Source organism: Xylaria bambusicola, assembly GCF_022495145.1.
Source record: "Xylaria bambusicola strain CBS 139988 unplaced genomic scaffold F5B22scaffold_16, whole genome shotgun sequence".
In the NCBI taxonomy this organism is placed as follows: Eukaryota; Fungi; Ascomycota; class Sordariomycetes; order Xylariales; family Xylariaceae; genus Xylaria; species Xylaria bambusicola.
The window spans coordinates 409,053-435,524 of NW_025953569.1; the positions used below are offsets into that span (position 1 = coordinate 409,053).

Here is a 26,472-nt window from a genome sequence, read left to right on the forward strand (position 1 = left end):
TGTTCTTCACTACTGATTCAGATTCGGAGCCAGAAACTCAACTCGCCACCAAGCATATCCGGAGCGGCCAGAGTTGACGGGGCAGCGCTACGAGATCAGGTGAAGGCTTGCGGCGATGTTACCAGGTGGACTTGGTCAGAGTTCGATTCCCATATACAAATGGTTTTTACGCTGTCAGTATGGTTTAAAGGAGGTTTCGCCAAAGACACCACGTCCACCGCCGGTAGTTGTTATTTTCACCAAGTAATTAGCGTACATGTAGATAAACCCGGAAGATACAGATGTGATCGTGTTACCATTGTGTTACCGTTCTGTTACCCACATGTAAACCATACCCCGCACTGCTTGATATGCGGGCGCAAGAAGCCTCAGTTTGAATATGGGAGACCTCACATTCTAATTTTGCATTTTCTAGTAGATATCGTCGTATGTCACTATTTTTGCCTTCATTAGCATATATATAGCAATGTAATAAGCGTGCCAATAAGTGTGCCTATCCTGGACTCTCTGCTATTATATAGTAGATACGAGTTGTAATTCGCGAAAGCTAGAAAAGGTAGAGGCGAAACTCATGTTCGTTCATAGGTTAGAGTCGATACAATTCCAACTACGTAGAAAGATCGTTACGTAACCGTATGGGAATCGTGATATGGACGGATGCTAGAAGTACATTTATCTTAAAGTTTTGAGAAATGGTTTTCTGCTTTCGGCGTAGTTGCTTCCTGATTCACGTATCGTGCGGGGAACTGGACCGGGCCTCTCGCACGTCATCCTGAAAATGGTTGGTGTATGGTGTATCCCTTGGGCCGACTGGTTTCCTCATATTAGTAGAACGTGACAATACTTAGCGGTGCAAGAACAGATAGTATCTCAGGTTGACTTTTCGTCACACTTGTATTGTCAAATTCTATCTCTAATCATAAGAATATACCTTTCTCATAAAATCAGAGGCAAGCCTAAAAAGGGAAAATGGCACAAGCAGCCAAGAGCTTTCGGCAAACTGTCGGCGTGCCGCCCTCAACGGCATCCACCAGCGACAGCACCCTAGTCATCATCGACGCTCAAAACGAGTACGCCACGGGCCTCCTGAAGACAGAAGACGTCGAGAGCACCCGGGCAGCCAACGCCGCCTTACTCGAGAGATACCGCGCTGCCAACGCGCCAGTCGTGCACGTGGTCCACAAGACCCCCGTCTTCACGCCCGGCACCGCGCTCGCTGACGAGTTCGACGAACTCAAGCCCAAGGACAGCGAAAGCCTCCTGGTGAAGCAGGCGCCCGGGTCCTTCACCGGAACCGAGCTGCAGGAGATTCTCGAGAAGACGGGGCGCAAGAAGGTCGTTCTAACGGGATACATGGTGAGTAACCACTCCCAGAGATCTTGAGTGGAAAGTGAAGAGGAAAGTATCGCCGGTAAATGGATATCCCTAACGACATGTCGATAGGCCCATGTCTGCGTCTCTACGACTGCGCGCCAGGCCGCTGAGAGAGGGTGGGACGTCATCATTCCTAAAGATGCCGTGGGCGACCGCCACATTCCCGGCGTGGAAGCTGCGGAGCTAGTTCGTGTGGCGCTGAGTGAGATTGGCGATGCGTTTGGCACTATTGTCGAAAGCAAGGAGATTTCATGATCGGGATGATTCTGTCTACATGTAAATTACATGTGCAAGTTTTCATTTAGTATGAGAATTTCAAAGGTCATCGCGTGAGTGGCTTCCCATGTTGAAACTACGGAATGCCGCGTCGCTGAAGGCGAACCACATACTAGGCACGTCCTAGAAATAGCTTCACTAAGGCGGCGCTTTAGTTGAGATTGTTATCACATTTACTTGACATCCAATCTATTAAGCATAATTATATCCCATAAAGCTGCGCCTGTCTTGAGTAGAGGATATCTACCTAAATCGCATTGAGTGAAAAGTTCAAGATAATTATTGACTCCTTGAAGAGGCGGCCAACAGGGTCCTACATTGGGAACTTGTCGATGGGAATCCGGATTCTAGCAGCTGTGATAGGCTATTTCATCGTGAGAGGAAACAGTTCATTCCTTCCTCGGGGCTAAAAATGCAGTGCTCCTCGGAAACATGCATTTCCGGACTAGGGGTAGAAATTGAATTGTCCTCACGATATAATCGCCTGGCACGGCTGTCAGAGTCAAATGCTCATTCGGATCACTTCTATCTGTAAGGTTGCCCTGAATTTACTCATTTAGTCCAGTAGGCCTAATCACCAAGGCCTCCCCATGTGTCTCATATTGTGAATAGCATCACATCAGTAATATCGATATTATCTATTACTTGTGAGAGAAGACTGCGGGCTACACACGTACACGGGCGTACGAAAGCGTGCACAGCGTTCGCCGCGTGTAACAGGTGCTTTCCGAGCTGTCCTTAATTGGCCACGAGAATTCGACGGTAGCACTGATCAGCGAATACATAACTGCACTGCATTTTTAGTCGTGACGAAGAAAATGATCGTAAAAATAAGCAGTAATTCATTAGTAAGTCTAGTAGACCCAGTTGCCACTATACACAACACGCCATCGTTATCCGCCGCAAGATATCAATGTCAAACCATTTTGGGCGGGCTTGCAACCATTGGCTTGAAAGACTCATCTGGGATCTCGTTTTATACGACATTTTCAGTTTTGATTTCCAAGGGGCACGTCGCCGTGTTTCCTAAGATAGGTTTGGTGGCCACCTCGGTGTTGGTTGTCGTTCCCATGGTTTCGATGGCCTGTTTGTCGACAACAGTGGCTCCAACGTTAGTACCCACGATTGTATTCACCTTTGGAAGAACTTCGACATCGGCGACGGTTTCAATCTTAGTGTCGACAGTGGTAGTTGCTGTAATTCCTACGACTGTGCCAGCCTTCGTGTCAGTAGTGATTGCTGTACTCCCTGTAGCATCTCCAGTCTTGGTGTCTGCAATGTTCACAGTCGTGGTATTCGCGGTACTTCCAGCATTGACGTTGCCAACAGTCTGCGCCTTGGTGTCCGCGATGTCCTTTTCTATAGCATCTACACATTTCTCGGGCTTATCCGTATCTTTATCTTTCTCCTTGTTCTAGTCTTTAGCCTTGTCATCAGCCTTGGGTGCAGGCCTCGATGGATGAGGACTCAGCTTGGGATAATGCGGCTCGAACAACAACTGCTCATTGATCCTCTCCAGCTCCCCATCATCCGGGACGCCGTTCTTCTCAGGTGGCTGTAAGAAACCCCTTTTATTAGCCTGACGAAAGGCCTCGAAGAGAATGTCGGCCATTAGTTGATATCCATGATCAAAAGTATGCGTGCTATTAGATATGATATCAGCAGGAACAGGTAGATCGAGATAGCCTTGCTCGCAGTACATTTCCACAAAAACAACGCGTTTACCCTCACGCTACAGCTCAGACGCAAGCCTTCGGATCTGGAGGTTTACAACAAGGATGCACTCCTTGCTAGGGACTGTGTTGGTGAGGAGGGTTAACATGATAATTGTTGCTCGCGTAGATGTTGTAAGCAGATAAATGACAAAGTCTCGGTAGCGTTCGTAGGCGCGCTTCTAGCGCCTTGTGGAGAGAACTCGATCAGGGGATCTTGGTAACCGGTGTTCTATACAGGATATAAGAGTAACAAGCCTCATTTCTCATTTCTCCTTTCCCACCTGTCTCTTACTGAGCGCAGCGTGACAGCTCAGGTGTCACATGTTCGCGCTGGGTCGGTGTCTACTGTGACGCGATTGCAGGTGGTCAGCCTAAATAGATGTCGGCATTGGGGGTTATAAGTAAACCAGCTTAGCGGCGTGCTGTTGCGTCCAAATTTGTCTTGGACGGTATGTTGCATTCACTCGGTGAGCATTTACCCGACGGCCAGTTTGTCTTTAAGACAGCGCCGTCACCAGTTAAGGACGATGCGTGCCCCGATCAGATGTTGAATATCCGTTGGATACCGTATACATGATCCGGATAGGCACAATGGCTCCTTTCTTCACACAAGTAGTTGCTGTATTGGCCGTCGCATCTTCAACGACATCGGCTGTGACGTTTACGATCCCTTCCCAAGCACACACGGGAAATTACAAGTATGCGCCCGTCGATCCCGCGCCCGTTGGCATTTCGTTTGAGTTTTTCGCATTTCCATCATATTTCACGAACGTATCCGCCACGACACAATGCCTGTCCAATTGGAAAGACCTAACAGGTGTTTGGCCGCCTATCCGCATCGGTGGTACTACGCAAGATCGCGCACAATATGATGCAAGAACATCGGCCTATGTAGTCTACACCGTCGCAAATGCTGCAGATGCTCCATCTAGTTTGACATTTGGGTCAAGCTTCATGACATTGGCGAGTAAATATAGCGGAAGTGTAGTCGTGGGCTTGAATAGGGGTAAAAATAACCTTCAAAACACTATCGACGCGGCGAAGGCGGCAGTGAATGGGATGAGTAATCTGCTAGCAATTGAGCTAGGGAACGAACCTGAATGTAGGCCATAGACTCACGGGGTCGTCGGCATTATAAGGGCGGAAGCTGACTGGAGAAACAGATTATCCTTCAAACAGACAACCCATCGCCGGTGGCACCTGGAACCCGTCAGTAGATGCAGCTTCTCAAAACAACTGGGCGGTATCGGTGGGATCTGCTTTGAATAGGCGCGACATCATCCAGGCTGGCAACTCGAATGACTCTCCGCCGAAATGGGGTGCGGCCGAGCTGATCGCCACTCAGAACGCTACGGTGAAGCAGTATATCCATAACTATGCACATCATAATTATCCCGGTGGAACAATTGCGTCGCTTATGAGCCATAGCGGTATCTCAAGGAACATACATGTCTTTGATGCAGACGTTGCTGCGGCACTGAAAGAGGGTAAACAGTACATCTTTGGGGAAACCAACTCTGGTATGTATGCTACCGTTGGTCCGTTCTAGCATGCCGCCCTTTGTGACTAACATCACCGTGAAGTTTCGGGTGGTGGAGCGGCATCGGTCTCGCCGACTTTTGGTGCGGCACTATGGACTATGGACTACGCGCTCCGAGCGACATACAGCAATATCTCACGTACCTACTTCCATCATGGAACGGTAGGTAACTGCCAATACTGCTTCTGGGGCAGATATAGCATGGGTACACCGTATTATGGCGCATATATAGCAACGGCATTCATGGCGAATGCAGCATCGCTTACGGCTCTCGATGACGGCAATTCCAATTATGCAGCGTACGTAGCGTTCGATTCAGCGGGAGTCCCGTTACGGGCTTTATTGTACAACTCAGACTATTACTCCGGCAGCGGAACTCGGTCAAGCCAGTCCTTCGATCTTCGTGGATTGGCAGGTTCATCTGTCAGAGCGAAGAGACTTGCTGGAGATAGTGCAGCCGCAAGAGTCGATCGAGGTGGTAAGGTGACCTTCGGCGGCCAGACATTTACGGATGAGGACTGTAAGATCAGCGGGAGTGAGATGTTCGAGACTATAGCCGCGAGTGGTGGGCAAGCCACTGTTTCTCTGAAAGCAAGCGAGGCGCTCCTTGTTTACTTAAAGTGATACAACGCAACAGAGAAACAATGGCTATTACGATCAGCATGAGAAATACAGTCGAGAGGGGTTACTTATTCAATTATGAATACTTGTGCGACTGAAGTATTATGTATTCGAAATCCCGTCGTAGACATGTTGTTAGAGGCAACGCCAAGGGTAAGACCGTACGCGCCGAACGCGTCGGATAGAAGGTATGTAGCTAGCCCTTGCTAAGACGAAACAGTAGTAGTCGTTAAGGAACAACAGAGAGCTTCGCGATCACGGCGGTCTATCGCAAAGTCATTCTTCCAGCCTAATAACAGTCTCGTCATCACTCACCCACGATTTATTTACAAGTGTAAGTGCTAGCCATCAATATCTTCGCCAGGGCCATTTCATTAGAGCCAAGAACATACCTATTATCTGCCCCTAACGCTCAATCCAGAGCATGTCACCGAACAAGTCAAGAAACAAAATATGTAGCAGGATGGCCCCTACCCAAATGATCAAGTACTATATACAAAACATAAATATCACTCAAATCTTGTTTTCAAACACCTTTCCATCAACGTAATTGACCAACTCACTCACAGGCGGCAACCGCTCTGCACCGCTGCCAAAATCCGCCCCCTTCCTCATGGCCTGGCGATAGTTCCGGCCGGGGCTGATCTTACCCAGGATGTACTCAGCCCTCGTCTCAACACGATCGGGCACAGGGACGCTCCGCCCTACAATGGCCTCCATACCCTGCCACGCGAACGTGACGGCCTCCTTCGCGTCCGCGGGGATCCCGGCCTCGTCCAACATGATGATGCGCGTCTCCGGGAACGCGGCTTGCATATAGGCCACAATATTGGGATTTTTGGCCCCACCACCGCACATGTATATCTCGGCCAGCGGGCCGTACTCCGTCGGCATATAGCGGTGGTAGTGCTTGACGATGGCCTGTGCTGTGACGCGTGTTATTGTGGCGACGATGTCATTCGGTGACAGTCCCTTTTTGAGACCCTTTTCGATCAGATCGTGCGCCACCGTGTCGCGGAAAACCTCCCGGCCTGTCGTCTTCGGCGGGTCGAGAGCGAAATACGGAAATGACCGTAGGAACTCGTCGACCATCTCCTGATCAACGGTACCTGCGCGCCCCATGGCGCCGTCTTCATCGTACTCGCGCTCGCCGTTGGTGAAATACCGTACCGCGGCGTCGATGAAGACGTTCCCGGGCCCCGTGTCGAAGTCGAAGAATGCAGGGTTCAGCACTCCGTCGGTGTCCGGCGGAATGAAGCAGACGTTGGCGATACCGCCGATGTTCTGACACGCGCGGAGCTTGGTAGGATGGTGCAGGAGCAGTGAGTCGAAAAAAGCAATCAGGGGCGCGCCTTGTCGGCCTGCTGCTTGATCAGATACCCTGAAGTCCGTCACCGTCGTGATACCCGTGCGGGAGGCTATGAAAGACCCCTCTGCCATCGTGAGGGCTGACCTCACTTGATCTTTCTCGGGCATGCTAACGAGCCAGATTGTCTGCCCATGGGACCCGATTGCGTCTATCGAGTCGATTGCCACATTGTGCTTGACGCAGAATGCCTTGGCAGCATCTGCGAAGACCTCCCCTAGGATAACGTTGACTTCCGATAGTTCCTCGGGCGTGGTCTTGTTGTGCAGAATCATGTGCATGACTCTTTTCTTGATGGTCTGTTCAAGTGGCACCTCATCGTATCTCAGCAGCTCGAAATGCATCGGTGCTTCTGGCGAAGCTTGTCTGAAATGGCACAGAGCACAGTCAATGGCGTCCATCGAAGTGCCTGAGTTCATGCCTAGCACGGTGAGTTCTAGAGGTTTAGTATCTGAGTTATTTGTGTTCAAACCCATTATGCGCGTCTACTTTAAACGTGTTTCCTAGAATAGTGCTGAAGCTGCGAGCCGTAAACAGGCAGAATGTTGTGATAGGAAGTGGTTGCTGTCTCTATTTTAAAGATTGTATTCTTTAGCGATGGCAAAGTTAGTGTCGCATCTGCCAGAGCTCCGGCCCTTGTAAATCGCGTCACGACAATTTCCACATCTACCCCGCGCGAACTATTTGTGAGATATGGGCTTTGTCAGTCTCAGGAAGTCATTCACTCGGTGATCTTGAACGGCAAAACGCCTAAACGGCTTGAGTTTAAGCGTTAAAGCGTTTAAGCGTTTAGCCGAATTGTATCTCACGTCACTATTGATATCGATTTCTCGCTACTCCTCTTGAAAAGTATAAGAACTCTGACACGTCCACAAAGACTCGCAAATCTGTGATAAGCTGACTAGCATTAGTGAGCTTTGGGTAGTACTCTAGATGAATGTCTTGCCCAAATTCAACCCGATAGCCTGAACATAGAGCGACCGACAGTATGTTCGGCTTCCAGAAGTTCGAGCCATGGCGCCGAGTGCCCGGTAAAGTCTTATTGTTGTTGGTTAACATTGTTGCAGCTACTGCTCTGATCTTTGAAGGTACGCATTATGAATTTACTGTATGATTTATTGCCTAGGTATACTAAGCCTTACACACTCACAGGGTTCAATCAAGGCGTGTTCGGCACCGTCAGCTCAACACCGGGCTTCATTGAGATGGCCAAGATTGGGCACGACGGTGTCGTGACTGATACTACTAAACAAGGAGGTCTAGCCGCAGCATATTACTTCGGTGCCATATGGGGTTGTTTCATAGGAGGTACTATGTCAATGTCGAAGAGTGCTCAACACGGAACTTTTGCTGATTCTGCCTAGGCTGGGTGGGCGACAAGATTGGTCGGAAACGGGGTGTTTTGGTCGGCACTCTGTTTGGTATAGTTGGTGCGGCGCTCATGGCGGGGAGTCAAAACTCAAACACGTTCATAGTCGCACGCGTCATCGCGGGTTTGGGCATCGGTTTCATCAACGCTATTATCCCACCTTGGGTGAGCGAGTTATCACAAGCGCACGACCGTGGCTCCAGCTTCTCGCTTGTCTTTGTCGCGAACTATCTTGGGATAGTGATCGCATATTGGATCAACTTCGGTATCCGTGGATATAAGAGTGAGTTCCGTTGGAGATTTCCGCTCGCATGGATGATCATCCCATTGCTGATCGTCGATGCCACTGTGCCTTTTCTACCCGAGTCGCCACGGTAAGCGTGATCACTGAAAAATCGTGATAAGAACCGCTAACGAAGTCTCCAGATGGCTTATTGCGAATAAGAAACGGCAGGAGGCCATCGATATTCTCTGCAAAGTACGCGGGGATCTATCGGCTACAGATCCCAAGATCGTCGCAGAAGTCGAGCAGCTTGATGCCATAGTCGAGGCATCCCATCACAAGCGCAACAACTTACTCAACATCGTTTTAGGCGGGCGCTACTCGGGAAGTCTTCATCTCGGTCGGCGTGCGGTGATGGGGTTTGCGCTGCAACTCATTCAACAGTGGACTGGAATCCTGGCTATCGCTGGTTGGGCAACAACACTTTTTGCCCTCGCCGGGTTCGACTCGTATAAGTCCGCTTGGCTTGGAGGACTAGTGAACACCTTTGGTGTCCCTGGCACCGCAGCGGCTGCGCTTGTCGTGGATAGAATTGGTCGGATCAAATCGTTGATCGTTTCTTTTATTACACAAGGCATCGCATTATTCATTGTAGCTGCCCTTATCAAGACTTCTCAGGACGCTTCATCTGTAGATGCAGATCAGGCAGTGCGACTAGGAACAGGTGCAGCTGCTTTTGTATTTGTCTACATCTGGTATGTATTTGATATATACAGTTATGAAGTACCATTTACTGAGACTTCTCTGCCAGGTTTTTCACCATGTTCAATATCATCCCGTCATGGATATATGGGACCGAAATCTGGCCCCAGGAGATCCGAGCCAAGGGCTACAGCTTCACCATCTTTGGCTGGGCAGTTGGTTCCGGAGTGTAAGAACAGTTTATCCTACATATAAATTGATATCCTCAATGCATCACCATGCAGACTCTGACAATTATTTCCATCTAGAACACAGTTCGTGATCCCCATCCTCTTGCAACGACTCGGTTGGGCCACATTCGTATTCTTCGGCGCCTTAAACATCGTCGCAATACCGATTATATACTTATTCTATCCCGAAGTCGCCAAAAGATCTCTCGAAGAAATCAATCTCCTCTTCACGAGTGATAGTCTTTTCGTCAAGGCGAATATGCGTGAATACGATCGCCGTATCAATGCCGCTGAAGGGAGCATACCAGTTGCTGCTAGGAATCTCTTATCAGAGGTCGACAATTACGGTAGTTCGTCTCTTGACGTAGGTGACCTAGAGAAGGAGGGGATATAAAACAATAGCTAGTTGTTTCCGAAGGACACGATAAAAGTTCACCTCTACTCCTCGCTCTTGGATGCGCATGTTTACACGTAGTCATCGGCTCTCATGTTCACTCTAACATAAACGATTGTTCATTCGACTCGATGTTTATTAGCATACTACCAAGGCGGAGTAGTTTTGGAGTAATAGTCTCGTAGCTGCGGTCAAGTCGCTCGTAGCTCGGTTGTCATGGAAACACTATCTACTACACATACGATGACTGCCTCTGAACATAGGGTTTGGAGTCGGTCAGTTCTTGTTCGACCAATTCAATCGCAGCCTGTCCAATCATTGGTTCTCTAAGGTTGTTCTATGATGACTCTCTTCTGGAGATACAGATTCGCTTATCCCTTGAGCTGTAAGGGTGGCTAGAAGTCTCCCACGTTGCTGTTACGCGTTTTGCTATCTACTCTACATAATTCCCCGAATAGCTTCAAGTAACCGTCCTGCGAGGAATATTGCCTAATTCTATCTCAATCAGCAAGCCCTGCTAACCGCCTAAGTCCGAATAGAAAATGAAATAAGTAAGTGAATACAGACCAAGCCGACGTACTCCAAGATAGTAAGATGACATGCCCAAAAACGGAATGAAAATAGTCTTGCTTCATTGATCCAGCTTGCAAACAACCCAGACATCAAACTACGGGGTAAGTATTCTGTGTTTCATAAGCCTCCAACATCTTGACATCTTACTAACTGACATCGCATAGCCTACCTACTGTAAGTAGTAGTGCAGATCTCCCAGGATCGGCATAGAGCTGACATGACCTCCACGATACGAGCAGATTGATTCAAAACAGCGATTCAGCACCGCGTCGTCTTGATAGTGATAGACTAATTCTGCAAGAGATCTATTAAGTCTGAAGTACTACCTATTTAGAAAACATTTCAAAATGCAATGGATTCCATTCCGCCGTGAACAAATCATGACGATCGTCTCCCGCACCCGTCACGCTAATGAGATTCGGCAAATCCTCCCACCTATATATAGCTTAGCACGGCTCGTGCAGAGGCTCGTGTTGGCGTGGGTAAGCAAGCTGTGACAGGTTTGGTCTGGTTGGGTGGTTGGGCGTATATACAGTAGTGTACCCCTGTATCTCAACCATATTACGACTTTCTGTATTGGGCAAAGCCGGAGTCTGGGAAATTCTGCTGCCTGGAAGCGAGCTTCAACTCCTTACGGCTTTGTCTCTCAATTAACTAGGTATGCAACTCGATTTGCTAGCTCTCCGGGTAGGTTTGCAAACTGATACCTAGTCATTCTTCCTGTCTGTTCTCAATTCAGTGCCGATAGTGTGGACTCCTATTGGGGGGCCGGATCAATTGCTTACCTATACACTACTGCTTGGGTGCTGCTCACACCATCGACACCTTCAACCCTCTCACGACTTGAGGCGATGAATGAATGAGATATTCGGCACTGAGCAACAGAGGCGCGGTCAATGGGAATCTGGTGCATGATCTCATCACACAGTGTGTTGTTGATCGATCGAATCCGCTGGATCGCGCGTGAGTCCACCGCCCAAGACACACGGGACCTCTCACACGACTCTTTAAACGGCTGCCTGAAATCTACAAGAGGGGCATTAGGCCCATTTCTGCGCGTACTAGAATTCAGCACATCCGGGACTGATAGCAAGCGGTGTTGCCATGGCAAACCTTCCGCAGCCAAAGCGTGAAATCAAGCGGGTTCCCGTGCCCGTCCGCCATCCAGCTCTCGCTCCTATATCTACCGTCACATCCTCACCACCGGTTGTTCTTCATACACATCCAGCATTGTCATCGTCAAGTCCGCCGTCAACGCAGAACCATTTCACTGTCCGTGGCCAATATCGACCTCGGGGTCCTATCCCAATTGTGGCCACCAACTCTGAGCAACCCCTTCCTGCCCAGCTTGTTCAACGCGACAGAGACTACCATTACTCCCAACCCTCTGTCCCCTATCCTCAATACACCATCAATATGGATCTGGAATCACAGAACCGTCAGTCTACTCTACCGCCAGAGTTGGAAGAGGATATCAAGGCGGCCGTCCTTGCCTCGATGCCGTCCCAAGACCCTTCTGCCATGAGGATACGCAAGACAATCCCTTGGAGAAAGGGCTTACGATGGACAATACTGTCTCTTTGTATATCTCTTGTCATTGGCGAAATTCCTGTCAGCATCTTATTTGGCACGGATATATCGGCAATATTCGCTTTCGTTCTGGTAAGTTACGCACCCTGAATCCGTTCGCCTCTCCTGGGGCAGCTCTGCCGTTCAACGCGTTCTTTTCATGAGCGAGACTAATGGCATCCCGGTATAACACAGGGATCTCTGCTGGCCCTGTGGAATGGCTACCGTCTCTTCAGGATGAGACAGAAGTTCGATAATGAGGTGATATCGGGTTGGCATATCGGCCTCGAATGCACTTCCATCTTAGCCATCATCGCGATATCTACCGTCGTGGGCATCTGGGGCAATAACAGGGTAGCGCAGCGACAGTACTATTCTGATAATGCGATAGAATACACATATGGCAATGTGTGGGAAGACTACTGGCGGGGTTTATCCGTCGTGATTATCTTGGCCATCTGTGGGTAAGTTGAATCTCGTCGAAGCATGGGAGCCAAGATTTCTCTCTCAAGCCCACCTCTAGAGACGAGATGATACTTACTGTCGATCACAGCGTCCTACACTTCATTGTCCTCATCCTCACAGCGATGGAGAAGTGGACCAAGCCTGCGTATATGCAGGTGACCGCTTCCCGCGGTTCCCAGTACCAGCAGCCACCTCAGATCATTGTCCAGTACACGCCTACTTGTCCCCACTGCCACGGCCACGAACCTCGCCCGAACGAAGACGAGAACTCGTATCTCGCGCGCATAGGCGACTCGCAGCCGCAGGGAGTGGCGCCCGTCACTCTGGCCAAGCACAAGGAGGCCATGTTTACGGAAGAAACTCTGAACGACTACGAGTACTCTAGACGGTAGATGTGTTCACGAGCGTTGTATGATGTTTAGCGCGTTCATCCTGGGGGGACAGGGGAAGCTAGGTCTCTAGGAACAAGACCGGTTAATGTCACGGCGCATGGGAGGCTTCATTTAGCAAAAGAAGGTACCGGTATCGGGTGTTGAGGATTCTCAAGGGTACAAGTTATGATCTTTGTATCGGAGTTCTCTCTCATGCTTACCTAATGAACCTACCAACTTGCACGGTGCATACATACTATATTTGTCAGATTGTGTATTACATAACGCACTATAGTAAGAAGCTCAAACCAAGGTGCTCGCGCCAAAGTATGAAAGGGTTCAGATGTTATAGAGTTAAAATTGAGAATGACTTGCAAGTCTCTACTGTTACGTGGCACCGTGATATACATGCGTAGTGAAATCTATAATCAAGACAATGCTAGAATGCTCGAATATGAGAGCATTGCTCGCCTGTTGTAACATGGTAATAAGTCCAAAATCCCAGGTGAGATATCAAATACTTAGTAGGTAGCCCATATTGACGTCATTCTGATTGGTCAATGCCCAGTTTCGAACAAAGTGCCGAGGAATATTGCTAATGCCTGAGGCAGCAATTACATACATAGTAACTGGAATGTGATTACTTCGTAGGTACTATGTATATTTTCTCGGACAGGGACTTGCTTATCGCTTATCGGGACCCCACGATATTGCCAAGAAGGTTGTAGAAATTTTATCGTTTATCGAAAAAGTCAAAAAATTTCACGGCCCCACTGAGTCAAGCCCGACCACTGCCACCTCAGTCTTACGGGGGCCATTGGGCCTCTAGCAGCCCCCTAACAGTCCCGACAGCCTTGCTGGATGCCTTAGCAAATCCCCGCCACTACACTACAGAGTTCCCACTACGGCTTCCACTGAACAACCCTGGAACTTTAAGCCCAGCGGATGCGGATGGCGGTGGCCACCAGCGCTGTATTAGTACCTACTAGGGTGCCCTCCTCTATTTGCCCCTCCTTTCTGGTACACACCAGTTTCTCTGCCTACTCTCCCATCAATCATTTTGTTTCCATCCATCGACCACTGCCTTTAGCAAGTCTTTGTTGGTCACGGCTCGACATAGAGGATATCATATATCATATATCCCGTCCATCCTATTCGAGCGACATTCTAACCCGTCACATTCACTTGTGATCGTCGCCATCCCAATCAATACGAACCCCGCGGTCGAGTTCGACTCCCATCCACTACAGGCGGGGTACATTTTCGACGACGACTTTTTTTTGTGTACCGCCTTCGTTCCTTATCTCGACGGCGCCATACAACAAAAACTCAACTTGTTCAACATGGTTTCCGCGTCCAAGGAAAAGAGACTCGCCAAGAAGGCCGCCGAGGGTAAGGGCGAGAAGAAGACTCTCGTCTCCCGCTCCAAGGCTGGTTCCAAGGCGGCATCCAAGAACGCCAGCGCCGCTGGCTCTGCCGCCGGTGATGAGTCCCCCCCGGATCCCAATGACCTTCCAGCAACCAGTGACAAGGATGCCGACAAGGTCAAACGTCTTGCCGACCAGAAAGATGCCCAAGGTCTATCCGACCGTATCACCACTGGTGTCCTTGCTTCCATTCCGAGTAGCAGAGACGTCAAGGTTATCAGCGCTAGCTTGACCTTCCATGGCCGCGTCCTCCTCAACGAAACAGATCTAGAACTGACCTTTGGCCGTCGCTACGGTCTACTTGGTGAGAACGGTTGCGGAAAGAGTACTCTGCTGAAGGCTATCGCTGAGCGTGAATACCCTATCCCCGACCATGTTGACATCTATCTGCTGAACCAAGGCGCACCCCCATCCGACCTTGGCGCTCTTGAATGGGTCGTTAAGGAGGCTGAGAAAGAGATGGATCGTCTTGACAAACTGGCCGAGCAGATTCTAGAAGAGAACGGTCCTGATGACCCGGTACTCATGGATCTCTACGAGGTATGTATCCTCCAAATCAGCGTCATGCACCGGGCTTAATTTGCGTTGCTAACACTCCTACCAAAGCATATGGACAAGATGGACCCCTCAACATTTGCCACTCGAGCTTCACTTATCCTGACTGGTCTCGGCTTCAACAAGGTCACAATTCACAAGAAGACCAAGGACATGTCGGGTGGTTGGCGTATGCGTGTTGCCCTCGCCAAGGCTCTGTTCGTGAAACCCACTCTCCTGCTCCTCGACGACCCCACTGCCCATTTAGATTTGGAGGCTTGTGTGTGGTTAGAAGAATACCTCAAGAAGTGGGAGCGCACCCTGGTGCTTATCTCCCACTCGCAAGATTTCTTGAACGGAGTGTGCACAAACATGATCGACATGCGAAAGCAGCAACTCATGTACTATGGTGGTAACTTCGACTCTTATATCAAGACAAGAAAGGAGCAAGAGATCAACCAGATGACAGCCTACAAGAAGCAACAGGAAGAAATCAAGCACATCAAGGAATTCATTGCCAGCGCCGGTACTTACGCCAACTTGGTGCGCCAAGCCAAGTCCCGTCAGAAGATTCTGGACAAGATGATTGCAGACGGTCTCATTGAAGAAGTCAAGGAAGACCGGGCCTTTACATTCAGATTCACTGACGTCGACAAGCTGCCCCCTCCCGTCCTTGCTTTCGACAACGTCACGTTCTCGTACTCTGGTGATCCCAAGGATGACCTATACCGTCACATTGATCTTGGTTTCGACATGGATTCGCGAACAGCCCTTGTCGGACCCAACGGTGTCGGTAAGAGTACGCTTCTTCGTCTTATGACAACCAAGATCTCGCCTACGGACGGCGCCGTGAAGAAACACACCCACCTTAAGCTCGGCATGTACTCACAGCACAGTGCTGAGCAACTAGACCTGACCAAGAGTGCATTGGATTTCGTGCGCGACAAGTTCCCTGAGAAGTCACAAGATTATCAGTACTGGAGACAGTGCCTGGGAAGGTATGGTGTTTCCGGTACCGTTCAGACATCCATCATGGGCACACTATCCGAAGGTCAGAAGAGCCGTATCGTCTTTGCCCTGCTCGCTATTGAGTCTCCCAACATGCTTCTTCTCGACGAGCCTACCAATGGTTTAGATATTCCAACAATCGACGCTTTGGCGGATGCAATTGAACACTACACTGGCGGTGTTATCGTCGTGTCCCACGACTTCAGGTAAGCATCTCTACACACTTAACATTCACCTAGCCCATACTAATATGTTCTTCAGATTGCTTGACAGGATCGCTAAGCAGATTCTTGTCTGCGAGAACAAGACAATCAAGCCTTGGGATGGCACAATAGGAGAGTACAAGAACTACCTGCGAAAGAAGATGGTGGCAGCTGGCGCCGTCTAAGGCCGTCTTCAAAGTTTGTTTGATAGTTTGGACATTTAGATGCATTCTTCGGGAACGAATTTAGGTTGCGGAAATCGACTCAATGACGTCGTTACATGAACAACAAATATCATGCGAACGACTCGAGGTGATAATTCCATAACGCTTTTCGAAATTCTGGCATCACGGGTAACGAACGCACGGCTCCAAATACAGGGTCAGCTTATCTATAGAATTGGGCATTCCTCGGCCACCATACCTACATAGAGCCGCATGCATGCATCCAGGCAAGGGGTTGCTTTTTAAAAATTGATTAGGGACAGGGAGCGCAAGAATCCCGCGCAGGAAAGTAAATGAATGCGGCAGGTAGACAGGGGGCTCTAATCGATGTTTCTTGAGCTCTTTCTTTCTGATTTGAAAGAGAGAGAGAGGGGAATGGCGCTGCTTATTATACTGCGTAGGTACCTAGTATGTATTATCTAGGTATTTAAGAGACGTCAGTTAGTCAAAGTATCAGCGCGAGAAACATCGTTCGCGTTGTTGCGTGAGTGGATTTTTTTTACAGCAATTGAATTGAATAGATTTGTTTATGCTATGCGATCCTATGCTATGCTAAAGGAATTATTTTTCAACCTTAGGAACCATCAAGGAATTTCGAGAGGTAAGAGGTCGTTTCCGTCTTGATTGATTGATTGATGTGATGAGTTTAACGGTGTACTTTATTTTATATGTTCGTGATAATCCGTCTCTCGCCCTTGTCACAGTACAGTACTATATAGTGAGTGCAGAGACGTCAAGCCTTCGACTTGATAACTCGTCGTTACCTTTTGGTGGCGTAGTGGCATAGTACTGCACTCCTTTGTCATTCCGTGACAGCCCTTTACTTTATCATATATGTATTTCTAGATAATTACTTACGTATATATATATACCTATAAAGAGAGAGAGAGAGAGGGAGAAATTAAACCGCAAATGCTAATCACTCCATCTATTTTATCATCGCAGTAATTTACTCATCTAGTTCACCTACACAATCCATCATATCACGCAGATTCTTCATTCCAGATCTCTATTTATCGTATTGTGTTCATTGTATAAGTATGTAGATAGATAGGTAGCGCAGTGAATGCAATGAATGGAGCGTAATTAATTAATTCGATTAATTACATCCACTCCCATTCACTCACTCACTCACTCCCTCATATTCCTTCCATCCGTTTCTCCCTCTTTCCCCCCTTTCCTCTTCCCTCCGCTCTTCCTCGCACCCGCTAATTCATCGCCATTGTCATCCATCATCATAATGGGACTTGTCTGCCATCCGCGTGAAAAACATACATCCTAAAACACAAATAAATACCACGAAACGAACAAGTTTGATTCGTTGTGAACCCCCCATGTCTACAGGGAAAACGCAACACAACGAAAAAAAAAAAAACAAAATAAAAAACAGAAAAAATGAAAAAATCAACGCCTTTCTCATGTGATTCTTTGCTTTTGTTTTGATGTACACGTAATAGTAGTAGTAAGTAAGTAGTAGTAGTAATAGCAAGGGAAAAATTAGGAAGGAAGCGAGGAAGAATGACAAGTTTCTTTCCGTTTGCGAAATTCAACATCATACAAACATAACGCCAGCCTAGCCTCTCTTTCTAAGTCGCGGAACAGGGGGAGAAAAAGACAGAGAGACAAGCTAAACTAGTTTACACGACCACGAGGAAATATGAATAAATTAGATGTCCATTTCCCCATCGGCAATGGCGAGGCGCTGCTTCGTCGTCTTGGCCTTCTTGCTACCACCTTTTCGTTTCTTGGTCGCCTTAGCCGCCTCAGGTTCAACCGGAGTTGCGGTACCCGATGGCTTATTTTCGTCATTGAAGTGACCCTCGCCTGCAAATGTTCATGTTAATTTATACGACTAGGCTACAGATGAAGTTTATGGATTGGGCAGACTTACCTTCATGGTACATATCGTCGAGACTAACGGCTTCGCGCTTCCGCTTGCTACCCCCGCGCTTCTTCGCCTTGTCGAGCTCACCACTCTCCATGAGCTCTTTCTCTCGCTGTTCAATGAGCTCGGCTTGCTCGTCATCGGCCAGCCACATGGCGATATCACGGTTGCGGTTCTCGGGTGGCCGGCGACCGCTGAAGTCGACACCTCTGGCACCACCACCTTGGATGACGACACGTTGTACCTCTTCTTTCTGCATTGCTCTCTTTCGAATACGCTCTTCGATGGTGCCCCGAGTGATGAGTCGGTAAACCGTGACTTGCTTTGTTTGACCAAGACGGTGAGCACGGTCCATGGCTTGCGAATCGATGGTTGGGTTCCAATCACTGTCGTAGAAAATGACCGTATCGGCTGATGTCAGATTAATACCAAGACCACCGGCACGCGTAGATAGCAGGAAGATGAAGATCTCGGGACGGGTTTGGAAATCATGGACCGTGTCTCGACGGTCTTCGAGCTTGGTAGAACCATCAAGACGGCAATACTTGTAGTTGCGGTACGTCAAGTATTCTTCCATGAGATCAATCATTCGAGTCATTTGGAAGTACAAAAGCACGCGATGACCCTCTTCTTTCAACTTGAAGAGCAACTGATCGAGCTTGGCGAGTTTACCGCTGTCTGTAACGAAGCGGCGCATGCTCGGGACTGTGATATTTGTGAAACGGCGTTTCTCGTTGTCCGGCTTGGGCAATAGTGCGTGTTGTGGGTATTGCTCAATAGGCACTCGTCGCTCCACTAAGGTCTTCTCTTCAATCGAGTTGGGTCCATAGAGAGCTTTCCGCATAGACATGTTAAACAATGTGTCCTCGCGCTCGGCTACGGGCGCTCGCGTCCCTTCACAGAAGACCTCGACTGGAGGAGCGGATGCTCCCGGCAGAGCTGCCTGCTCCAATCGGCTAAGGCCAGAGTCGCGCCACTGCAAGCGGGAGACATTCATGAGATTGCTGAGCACACCTTCATTGGTTATATCCGCAAGCGCTCTTTTATTTGTCCTGGCCGTGATTTGGAACAGCGCATGGGCTGGCGTATAATTTTGGTCTTCCGGCTCATCATATATCGCTTGCATATGGCCCAGTCGGTCGCTCTTCTTCGTTTGGTCGGAAGCGCGAGTGAAGAAATCTTGATGACTAGCTTGGTAGACCTCCTGCGGACTTGTATCGGTAAAGCGTAAGAAAGAGAATGCGTCGTTGCCCGACGTGCTTGCTTGTATGTTTGCGGGATTCCAAATATTCATGAGATGATTGAGATACTTGTTTCGGAAACCAGCGCGCACATTATTCTCACCGGCCTTATACAATCTCCCACCTTCCGACCATACGAGACGTGGTAGCTTATATTCGATCAAACTGCGTGTCGAATATCCGACCGGAACATTATTCCCTTCGCGAACAAATGAGGCAGTCTCCGCAAAGTAGCCAGCCGAAAACGGGCTCGTGGTATCTGCGCGTTGGAAGAGGTCCGGGTGGTTGCAAACCTTTCGGAACTGCATCACCAAGTTCATAAGTGTGCCAGAGTCCTGATCATCGCCCATTGTAGCTTTCTCAATCAGGTCCATAAAGCTGATCTGGTTCCTCAGATTCCTATAGTACGCACGTTGTCGATAAGTAAGCTCGCAGAAAACGTCTTGCTCGATCTTGTCTCCGAGTTCCTTTTGGACATGCTTCTTCACACGACGCAACATGAAGGGTTTGAGGATCAAATGCAGCCGCCTAAGCTGGTCCTCATTTAATGTCGTGTTGCTTTGCGCGTGAGACTCAATATCCTTGGAGAACCACTCGCTGAATTCGTCGTGGGAGTCGAAAAGTGATGGCATGATAAAATGGAGGAGAGCCCACAACTCTTGCATGTTGTTCTGGATTGGAGTACCCGTGAGCAGGAGGCGATTACGGCAGTGAAAGCCAAGCAAACACTTCCATCGTGAACTCTGGGAACTCTTGATGGCTTGAGCCTCATCCAGAATCATGTACTGCCATCGCATCTTTTGGAAGTACGCAACATCGGAAACAACCAGCTGATAAGATGTGACGAGGACGTGGAACGGTGCGTCCTTACGGTACGTGTTATGTTTCCGATCCCAGAACTTACGCAATACCTTTCGGTCGCCAGCCGTGCCCCAGTAGGGAAGCACTTTGAACTCGGGGACAAACTTGGCGATTTCTTGTTGCCAGTTGTGTAAGGTTGAGGCGGGCGCAACTACTAGATAAGGACCCCAGATATCATGGACTTCGGCGAGGTACGCCATGACAGAGATGGACTGTACAGTTTTGCCCAGACCCATTTCATCAGCCAGTATACCGTTGATACCCTGCTCATAAAGATTGGCAAGCCAATTGAGACCTTTGAGCTGGTATTCTTTTAGTTGGCAGTTCAGAAGCTTCGGCTGCTCGACAGTAACGTCGCCGAGGCCTGTGGGGTTCTGGAAGTTCATCTCGCCATCTTCGTCCATGTCGTCCTGTGTCTTGTTAAAGGCACGTGCTTTCTGCTGGGCTTCGGCAATTGCGTTTTGGGCATTCGCCATGGCCGCGGCTCTCAATGTTTCCTCATCCTCGGCATCGAAGTTGAGCTGGTTGAAGTCTGTCACCTTGGAGCCTATAGGACCAGTAGGTTCGGCTACGTCCATCTTATTTGAAGCGGGGGCGTCGGCAGCGGGGGCGATATCTGGATTATCTGTGCTACGTTCAACTTCATCGGTCTTGATCTTCTTGCCGATAAAGTGCGAATAGAGCTCAGTCTGTGAGATCAGGAAATTGAGTTTCCTCTTCTGGCGAGCGGCTTCACGGTCGGCCTCTTCCTTGCGGGCATTTTCTAATTCTTGGCGTTCCGCAGCTTTGCGCATATCCCTCTCTTCACGCTCGTTTCGTTTCCAGAATCCCATCATGTCGCGCATACATCGCTTAGCCCGAGCCTGAAGGTCTTTGGTGCCCTTGTTTGTTCGCAGCTGCCAGCGCTTGGCTTCTTTGGAAGCTAGAATAGCCGTCTTCTTCAGATTGGAGGCCTTAGTAGAGTAAGAATCCGTGGCCAATTTGTAAGTCTTAACCACATCTTTACGTGCAAGATCACGCCAGATCTGGTCATAGATTTGATTGAAACCCTTTGACTGAAACTTGGTTTCTAAAGGATTAGGAGGAGGCTCCTCGGCAGCCTTCTCCTTCTCCTTAAGCTCTTTGGCGCTCTCCTTTGGCTCCTTGTCCTTGTCCTTGTCCTTGGGCTCCTTATCCTTAGACTTGCTCAGCTTGATACGAATCTTGGTCTCTTCCCTGGCGGGAAGCTCCTCGCCAGCGTCCAGGGCGGCCTGGGCAGCCTCGGCGGCATCTTTCTCGGCTTGCTTCTGTTCTTTCGACTTTTTAGGACGCGTTCCAGTCCGACCCTTTGTCTTCGTCTTCCCATTACTCTCCTGGTCTGTAGCGTGGAACGAAGACATGGTGCCACCCTCCAAGTTGAGCTCAAGAGCCTGCAGACCGCGGGCTGGGCCCTTGATACCCTTTTGTAGTATCAGCCTCGTCTGCTGCGCCTTCTTGTTGGCGCGTTCCGCTTCGCGAAGGTGCTTGGCTCTTTCGGCCTCATCTTCAGCAGCAAGAGCTCTAGCCAGAGCTGCTTCCTTCTGCTCGATAGTAACTTGCATTGATTTCTCGCGTCGCCGCTTCCGCTGCATGTCCTTCTTTCGTTCTTTCTCAGCATATATCTCCCGCTCACGAACTTCGTGTAGCGCCTCCTCGTAGTGTAACTCGTCATAACGACGTTTGGCAAGCGTCATGTGATCCACCAACTTTCGTGACAAAAAGCCAGATAGATCACTGCGGCGGATAAGGCTGTCTTGATACTCTGCCTGTTCCTGATTGAGCTTGCGCTTTTTTATCCGGCCCGTGAAAAATTGCTCCTCAATATCAAGCTCAGACAGGTCAACATCATCAGCTTTCGTATCGAGTTGCTCCAGAAGATGCTGGATTTTCTTCTCTTTGTCGGCTGATATTGGTTTGGGCTTGGGCTGGCCATTAACTTGCCTCTTAGGCGGTTTAGCGGGGGCTTCTTTTGCGTGACCAGAAGAGCGACGCGATTCTTTCCTAGAGCCGCCCTCTGCATCTCTAAGCAACGACTCGCGAGTCTTGCTTTTGCGAGGCGCCTTCTCCTTCTTGACTTCCGCCATGATGGGTGCTTTAGGCTTGGGGAGCGGCTCGGCGCTGGAAAGGATATTTGAGAATGACATTAATTCCGCTGCACGGCTTGGCGTCTGCTTGGAGCATGTTAGCATTTGGGGAGAAGGGTAGGCGACACCGGCCTTGGATAAACATATTGTATACATACATTTGACGAGGCTGCAGGAGTGGTAGGGGTGGGCTCAGGATTCAATATGGAGGGCAGCGAGGGCGCCGGGGTGGATGTGTGTCGGTTTGTGGATGACAGAGAATCCGATGGATTCCGGTGGCGAGTGGAGGGAGAATCCATACGCGTTGTGTTGTTTGAATCAGCACCGTTCTTAGGGTGCGAGTGTGGATGCGGGCTCCGTGGAGGGAACTTTGAATTGACAGAGGGTGAAGATGACCCGTAGCCGTTTTTATCACGGTGGTCACGGTGGTTGTAGTAATGCGAAGACTCGGTCTTCGATGAAGGGTAATCATATGCATCCGACCGCGACTAAGTACGCAAGGAAGGTTGGTTAGCTCTCATCTGGACGACAAGGACGTTGCCCTTTCTGGGACCAGGGAAGGCCAGGGAAGGATATTGTGGGAAGATGAATACGGAGATGGGCGCTATGGTCAGATTCTCAGTTGGATGAGACAAGGCGACTGCCCCAGAACTCTCTACCAGTCAGACAAACTTGCTCCATACACTGTGACACGGCTCACAGCAACGCCAATAGGTGGGGGTGGCATTGAACAGCTTCTTTTTTTTTTCATTGATTGATGTAGGTAGCTAGCTACTACCACAATACAATGATTGAGGCCAGCTTTGTTTGCTGCGACCGGACCACCTACTTGTCTAGGAAAAAATCACCAACTTTGATGATGCAACCGGGGCATGAAGCAGACTTGGTCGGAGGTCGTGTATAGATAGATGGATGGATGCACAGTTGTCTAGATAAAGGTGCAAATGAAGGAAAAGGAAGATGGGTAGATAGACATGAATAAGAAACAGAATAGTGCTCCAATGCACATCCTGGCGTGGACATTATGGAAACCGCAAACCATCATCAAAATCGAACTTACCTGCTTTTGCCAGCTATCGGACGGTCGCCTCTCCTTACTGGTATCGGTCAGGGGATCATAAAAGCGGCCAGACGACTTCTCATGTATGGGACGCGGGAAATCGGCCTTGGGCGGCTGCAGAGGCGATGCACTCGGAGGGCCATTGCCATTCGTCGAGGACATGGCGGAGGAGGACGCCATGATGGAGCTCAAGGCCCCGGGCGGAGGGGCCAGAGGAGGCAGGTGAGGCAGGGAGGCGGAGTTGGATGCCGATGCAGACGACAGAAGAGAGGGAGCCGAAAGGATGGAGGAGTGGTGATGCGGCGATGCGTGATTGAAGGGATGGCTCAGCGGCGATGACAGCGGCGGACGCGGGCGCGTTGCATCGGTGGGCGTCGTGATGGATGAGAGGGGAGTATGGCGTTTGGTGGGCGATGGTGAGTGGAAGGCAGAGGGCAATGATGCCAGCGACGAGGATCCTGCTGGTGGTCTTTTTGCTGCCGGGTCTGCCGTCAACGCTTCGATGGTGGTGGAAGTGGTGGTAGTGGCGGCGTTGGTAGCGCGGTCGTGGGCACTAGTAGATTTACGAGGAGATGACGATGAGGATGAAGAAGAGTCGGTGGTGGTATTGGCAGGATTGGTAGGATTGGTAGTGGTGGTGGTCGCGTCGGCTGTGGGCTTACGAAAATCTAAATGCTTTGAGGCCGCGACGGTCGGAGATGTCATGCTAGCGTTCGCGCGGCTGTCGTGCACCTGGACGTGGGTGTTGGCGTTGGCGTTGGCGTGGACGTGGGAATTATTGGCACTACTACTGCTGCTGCTGCTGGTGCTGTTGGTGCTGCTGGGCGTAACGTGCGTAATATGGGCGAGACCAAGGACGTGGTTGTGAGCGTGAGCAGCGGCGTGGGTATGATTACGGGTATGATTATGGATATCGCTATGGGTATGGGCATGGGCCTGGGCATGGGTGCGAGTACGGGGACGCGAGGAGTGGGATTGAGTTTTATTACTCTGGGCAGACTGATGCGTCGTGGCGATGGGGAATGGGCTGCTGCGCGAGGTTGTTGCGATAGTGCCGTTGGAGCTGGAACTGGTGCTTGCGCTGTTAGTGCCGCTACTGGTCGTGGTGTTGGTGTTGGTGTTGGTGCCGATGCCGATGCCGATATTGGCGCTGGTGGTAGTGCTCGTGGTAGTAATCAAGTCACCACCATGATCAGCAATCGTAGCAGCAGGACTAGGAGAGCTGGTGTTGGTGGAGGCGGAGGCGGAGGAAGTTGGGAAATGTGGGTGAGGAGGAAGGTTGTGGTGATGGTGGTGATGATGACGATGATGATGATGATGATGATCTTGTTGGGGATGGAGAATGGGTTGGGTTTGGGATTGATCCCGGGATTGGGTTTGGGTTTGGGCTTGGGGATGGGGATGGGCAGGATGGGGATAGTGATGGGAGCGGTAATCGTGGCGGTCGTGGCGGTCGCGTTGGTGACGACTAAGGCCCGCATCGCCTTGCGACGAAGAGGAGGATTTGAATTTTGACTCCGGCGATAGATGTGGTGGTCCCAGCTCGTCCTCCAAATCCGATCGCCTCTTATTTGCCCTCGTTGTTTCAGCACCACTCGCACCACTGCCAATGCCAATGCCAATACCACTGCCACTACCACTCCCACTACCATTTCCATTCCCACTTCCACGCCCACGACGCCGAGCTTCTTCTGTTCCAGTTCCAGATTCAGCTTCAACCCCAACATCACCACCAGTGCCAATCCTCCTCCCAAATGGTGCCGCTGCTGCTGCTACTGCTGTAAGTGGAGATGATATCGTTGTCGGCGACGTCGGCGCATATCTTGGTCCCGTTCCTACTACTGACAACCCCCGCGACGATGCTGATGCTGCTGCTGCTACTTCTGCTGTCGATGCTGATGATGCGCCGCCAAATCTCGGGCCTCCCGTCGATAAGACTCTTCTACTACTGTTCAAGTCATCTTGGCTGGAGCCATGTCTTCTGCTATAGTAATTCCCATCGTCTTCACGGCGGCCATCCCGCGCTTCTCCATACCGCCGCATAGTCGCATGATAATCATTCGGATCCATGATATCGCAGTCTCTACTCCGTTTGTTTCGTTTCTTACAAGCTAACTTCACTCCTCTTCTCTTCCCACAACTCCCTGTCTAGGTAGCCTTTTTTTTATAAAAAAAAGAAAAAAGGTTCGTCGCAATCTGCTATATTCTCCGCGATACGTAAAATTATGGTTTTTTCGGTGCTATCACGGGAGATTGTTCACCTGCAACAGCCACGGATGTGTTTCATCGTTGACCCATTCCCGATTCTTCGTCGCAATCGTTACACAGCCAAGGTGAGTAGTGACAGCCGGGGATCGAATCATCAATGGTGCAACCCAGCGGCCATCCAGATGTGTCCAAGTGGCGATTCGCTGGCGACGTCTCAGTACTATACTATAGTAAGTTCCGCACATATGCAGTTGACCTGTCCCTATTCTGTTGTTCTCGTGTCAGAAGCTGTTGTCCACCGACAAGGACGCCCAGTCGGCAGCCTCTGGCCAGTCGATGTGCAATTGGGATCGCAAGGCACAGCGTAGGCGATGAAGCTATCTCTCTAAGCCGTGGGGTCCGAAGACGGCAGGGTCGATAATTGCAGACGCCCACTTATAAGAAACAATGGTACTGGCGGCACACCAATCTCAGACTATTCTACGGGTTGTCGTTACAGCAAAAGAGACGTACGACGGTTGTATCGATAGCCGTTCGCATAGATAGCAAATAGGAGTTAGAACGTGGTGTTGGAGACGACACAAAATTTCAACAAGTCTATGTCACAATGAGATGCAGAGGGAAGAAAGTAAGAAGCAAGCGATGTGGAAAGGGGAGACGGGAGAGGGAATCAGCAGGACCTTTCCCAGAAGAGAAAGAGGAAGGAAAAGAAGGAGGTGAGTGAGTGGGAATGTGAGCACGAGCGCATGCGCAGCCATCAGCGAGGTGAAGGCAGGCAAGGCAGGCAGACAGACGGCGGGTTGGTGATGGTTGAGGGAGCTAGATGACGACGATTTCGGATCTACGCGCGGGTTGACAGACTGCTTGCAACATGCAGCAGCAGACCATCTGCTTCTTCCTCTCATCCCTTCCCTTCTCTTCTCTTCTTCTT

At 49.9% G+C, this 26,472-nt stretch overlaps 9 protein-coding genes across 9 annotated transcripts; 5 read left to right on the forward strand and 4 right to left on the reverse strand.

Annotated features, from left to right (window-relative positions):
- Window positions 1-717: 717 nt before the first annotated feature.
- F5B22DRAFT_603389 (Isochorismatase-like protein) lies at window positions 718-1,866 on the forward strand. Its single transcript, XM_047974743.1, has 2 exons — window positions 718-1,356; window positions 1,444-1,866. The coding sequence occupies exons 1-2, from the start codon at window positions 970-972 to the stop codon at window positions 1,627-1,629; spliced, it is 573 nt and encodes a 190-aa protein (XP_047831666.1). The 5' UTR covers window positions 718-969; the 3' UTR covers window positions 1,630-1,866.
- Window positions 1,867-2,626: 760 nt separating this feature from the next.
- On the reverse strand, window positions 2,627-3,352 carry F5B22DRAFT_645744 (uncharacterized protein; the record flags this gene model as incomplete). The annotated part of the gene is made up of 2 exons (XM_047978627.1): window positions 2,627-3,051; window positions 3,118-3,352. The coding sequence occupies 2 exons, from the start codon at window positions 3,350-3,352 to the stop codon at window positions 2,627-2,629; spliced, it is 660 nt and encodes a 219-aa protein (XP_047831667.1).
- A 604-nt stretch (window positions 3,353-3,956) lies between these two features.
- F5B22DRAFT_645745 (glycoside hydrolase family 79 protein) lies at window positions 3,957-5,529 on the forward strand (the record flags this gene model as incomplete). The annotated part of the gene is made up of 3 exons (XM_047978628.1): window positions 3,957-4,467; window positions 4,529-4,885; window positions 4,949-5,529. 3 exons carry the CDS (start codon window positions 3,957-3,959, stop codon window positions 5,527-5,529), a joined length of 1,449 nt encoding a protein of 482 aa, XP_047831668.1.
- A 154-nt stretch (window positions 5,530-5,683) lies between these two features.
- On the reverse strand, window positions 5,684-7,593 carry F5B22DRAFT_109884 (UPF0075-domain-containing protein). The gene has a single exon (XM_047968757.1). The coding sequence runs from the start codon at window positions 7,366-7,368 to the stop codon at window positions 6,040-6,042; it is 1,329 nt and encodes a 442-aa protein (XP_047831669.1). The 5' UTR covers window positions 7,369-7,593; the 3' UTR covers window positions 5,684-6,039.
- Window positions 7,594-7,880: 287 nt separating this feature from the next.
- Window positions 7,881-9,810, forward strand: F5B22DRAFT_645747 (general substrate transporter; the record flags this gene model as incomplete). The annotated part of the gene is made up of 6 exons (XM_047978629.1): window positions 7,881-7,980; window positions 8,045-8,200; window positions 8,257-8,635; window positions 8,688-9,239; window positions 9,296-9,415; window positions 9,495-9,810. The coding sequence occupies 6 exons, from the start codon at window positions 7,881-7,883 to the stop codon at window positions 9,808-9,810; spliced, it is 1,623 nt and encodes a 540-aa protein (XP_047831670.1).
- Window positions 9,811-11,487: 1,677 nt separating this feature from the next.
- On the forward strand, window positions 11,488-12,809 carry F5B22DRAFT_645748 (uncharacterized protein; the record flags this gene model as incomplete). Its single annotated transcript, XM_047978630.1, has 3 exons — window positions 11,488-12,045; window positions 12,148-12,416; window positions 12,506-12,809. 3 exons carry the CDS (start codon window positions 11,488-11,490, stop codon window positions 12,807-12,809), a joined length of 1,131 nt encoding a protein of 376 aa, XP_047831671.1.
- Window positions 12,810-13,394: 585 nt separating this feature from the next.
- On the forward strand, window positions 13,395-16,792 carry F5B22DRAFT_603399 (ABC transporter ATP-binding protein ARB1). The gene is made up of 3 exons (XM_047974744.1): window positions 13,395-14,755; window positions 14,822-15,963; window positions 16,019-16,792. Exons 1-3 carry the CDS (start codon window positions 14,132-14,134, stop codon window positions 16,143-16,145), a joined length of 1,893 nt encoding a protein of 630 aa, XP_047831672.1. The 5' UTR covers window positions 13,395-14,131; the 3' UTR covers window positions 16,146-16,792.
- A 935-nt stretch (window positions 16,793-17,727) lies between these two features.
- On the reverse strand, window positions 17,728-22,886 carry F5B22DRAFT_110002 (SNF2 family N-terminal domain-containing protein). Its single transcript, XM_047968758.1, has 3 exons — window positions 22,432-22,886; window positions 18,076-22,360; window positions 17,728-18,008 (listed from the first exon to the last, which is right to left on the reverse strand). Exons 1-3 carry the CDS (start codon window positions 22,570-22,572, stop codon window positions 17,851-17,853), a joined length of 4,584 nt encoding a protein of 1,527 aa, XP_047831673.1. The 5' UTR covers window positions 22,573-22,886; the 3' UTR covers window positions 17,728-17,850.
- On the reverse strand, window positions 22,717-25,489 carry F5B22DRAFT_110016 (uncharacterized protein). The gene is made up of 2 exons (XM_047968759.1): window positions 23,103-25,489; window positions 22,717-22,761 (listed from the first exon to the last, which is right to left on the reverse strand). Exon 1 carries the CDS (start codon window positions 25,401-25,403, stop codon window positions 23,202-23,204), a length of 2,202 nt encoding a protein of 733 aa, XP_047831674.1. The 5' UTR covers window positions 25,404-25,489; the 3' UTR covers window positions 22,717-22,761; window positions 23,103-23,201.
- Window positions 25,490-26,472: the final 983 nt, after the last annotated feature.

What these genes read in the sequence shown, in the direction of transcription:
- F5B22DRAFT_603389 (XM_047974743.1), top strand. Translation starts at nt 970, where the DNA reads ATGGCACAAGCAGCCAAGAGCTTTCGGCAAACTGTCGGCGTGCCGCCC. An exon ending in TCGTTCTAACGGGATACATG is followed by an intron (nt 1,357 to 1,443) that starts GTGAGTAACCAC and finishes ACATGTCGATAG; the next exon opens with GCCCATGTCTGCGTCTCTAC.
- F5B22DRAFT_603399 (XM_047974744.1), top strand. Translation starts at nt 14,132, where the DNA reads ATGGTTTCCGCGTCCAAGGAAAAGAGACTCGCCAAGAAGGCCGCCGAG. An exon ending in TACTCATGGATCTCTACGAG is followed by an intron (nt 14,756 to 14,821) that starts GTATGTATCCTC and finishes CTCCTACCAAAG; the next exon opens with CATATGGACAAGATGGACCC. An exon ending in GTCGTGTCCCACGACTTCAG is followed by an intron (nt 15,964 to 16,018) that starts GTAAGCATCTCT and finishes TATGTTCTTCAG; the next exon opens with ATTGCTTGACAGGATCGCTA.
- F5B22DRAFT_109884 (XM_047968757.1), bottom strand. Translation starts at nt 7,368, where the DNA reads ATGGGTTTGAACACAAATAACTCAGATACTAAACCTCTAGAACTCACC.
- F5B22DRAFT_110002 (XM_047968758.1), bottom strand. Translation starts at nt 22,572, where the DNA reads ATGGATTCTCCCTCCACTCGCCACCGGAATCCATCGGATTCTCTGTCA. An exon ending in CTCCTGCAGCCTCGTCAAAT is followed by an intron (nt 22,361 to 22,431) that starts GTATGTATACAA and finishes ACATGCTCCAAG; the next exon opens with CAGACGCCAAGCCGTGCAGC. An exon ending in CGACGATATGTACCATGAAG is followed by an intron (nt 18,009 to 18,075) that starts GTAAGTCTGCCC and finishes GAACATTTGCAG; the next exon opens with GCGAGGGTCACTTCAATGAC.
- F5B22DRAFT_110016 (XM_047968759.1), bottom strand. Translation starts at nt 25,403, where the DNA reads ATGGATCCGAATGATTATCATGCGACTATGCGGCGGTATGGAGAAGCG.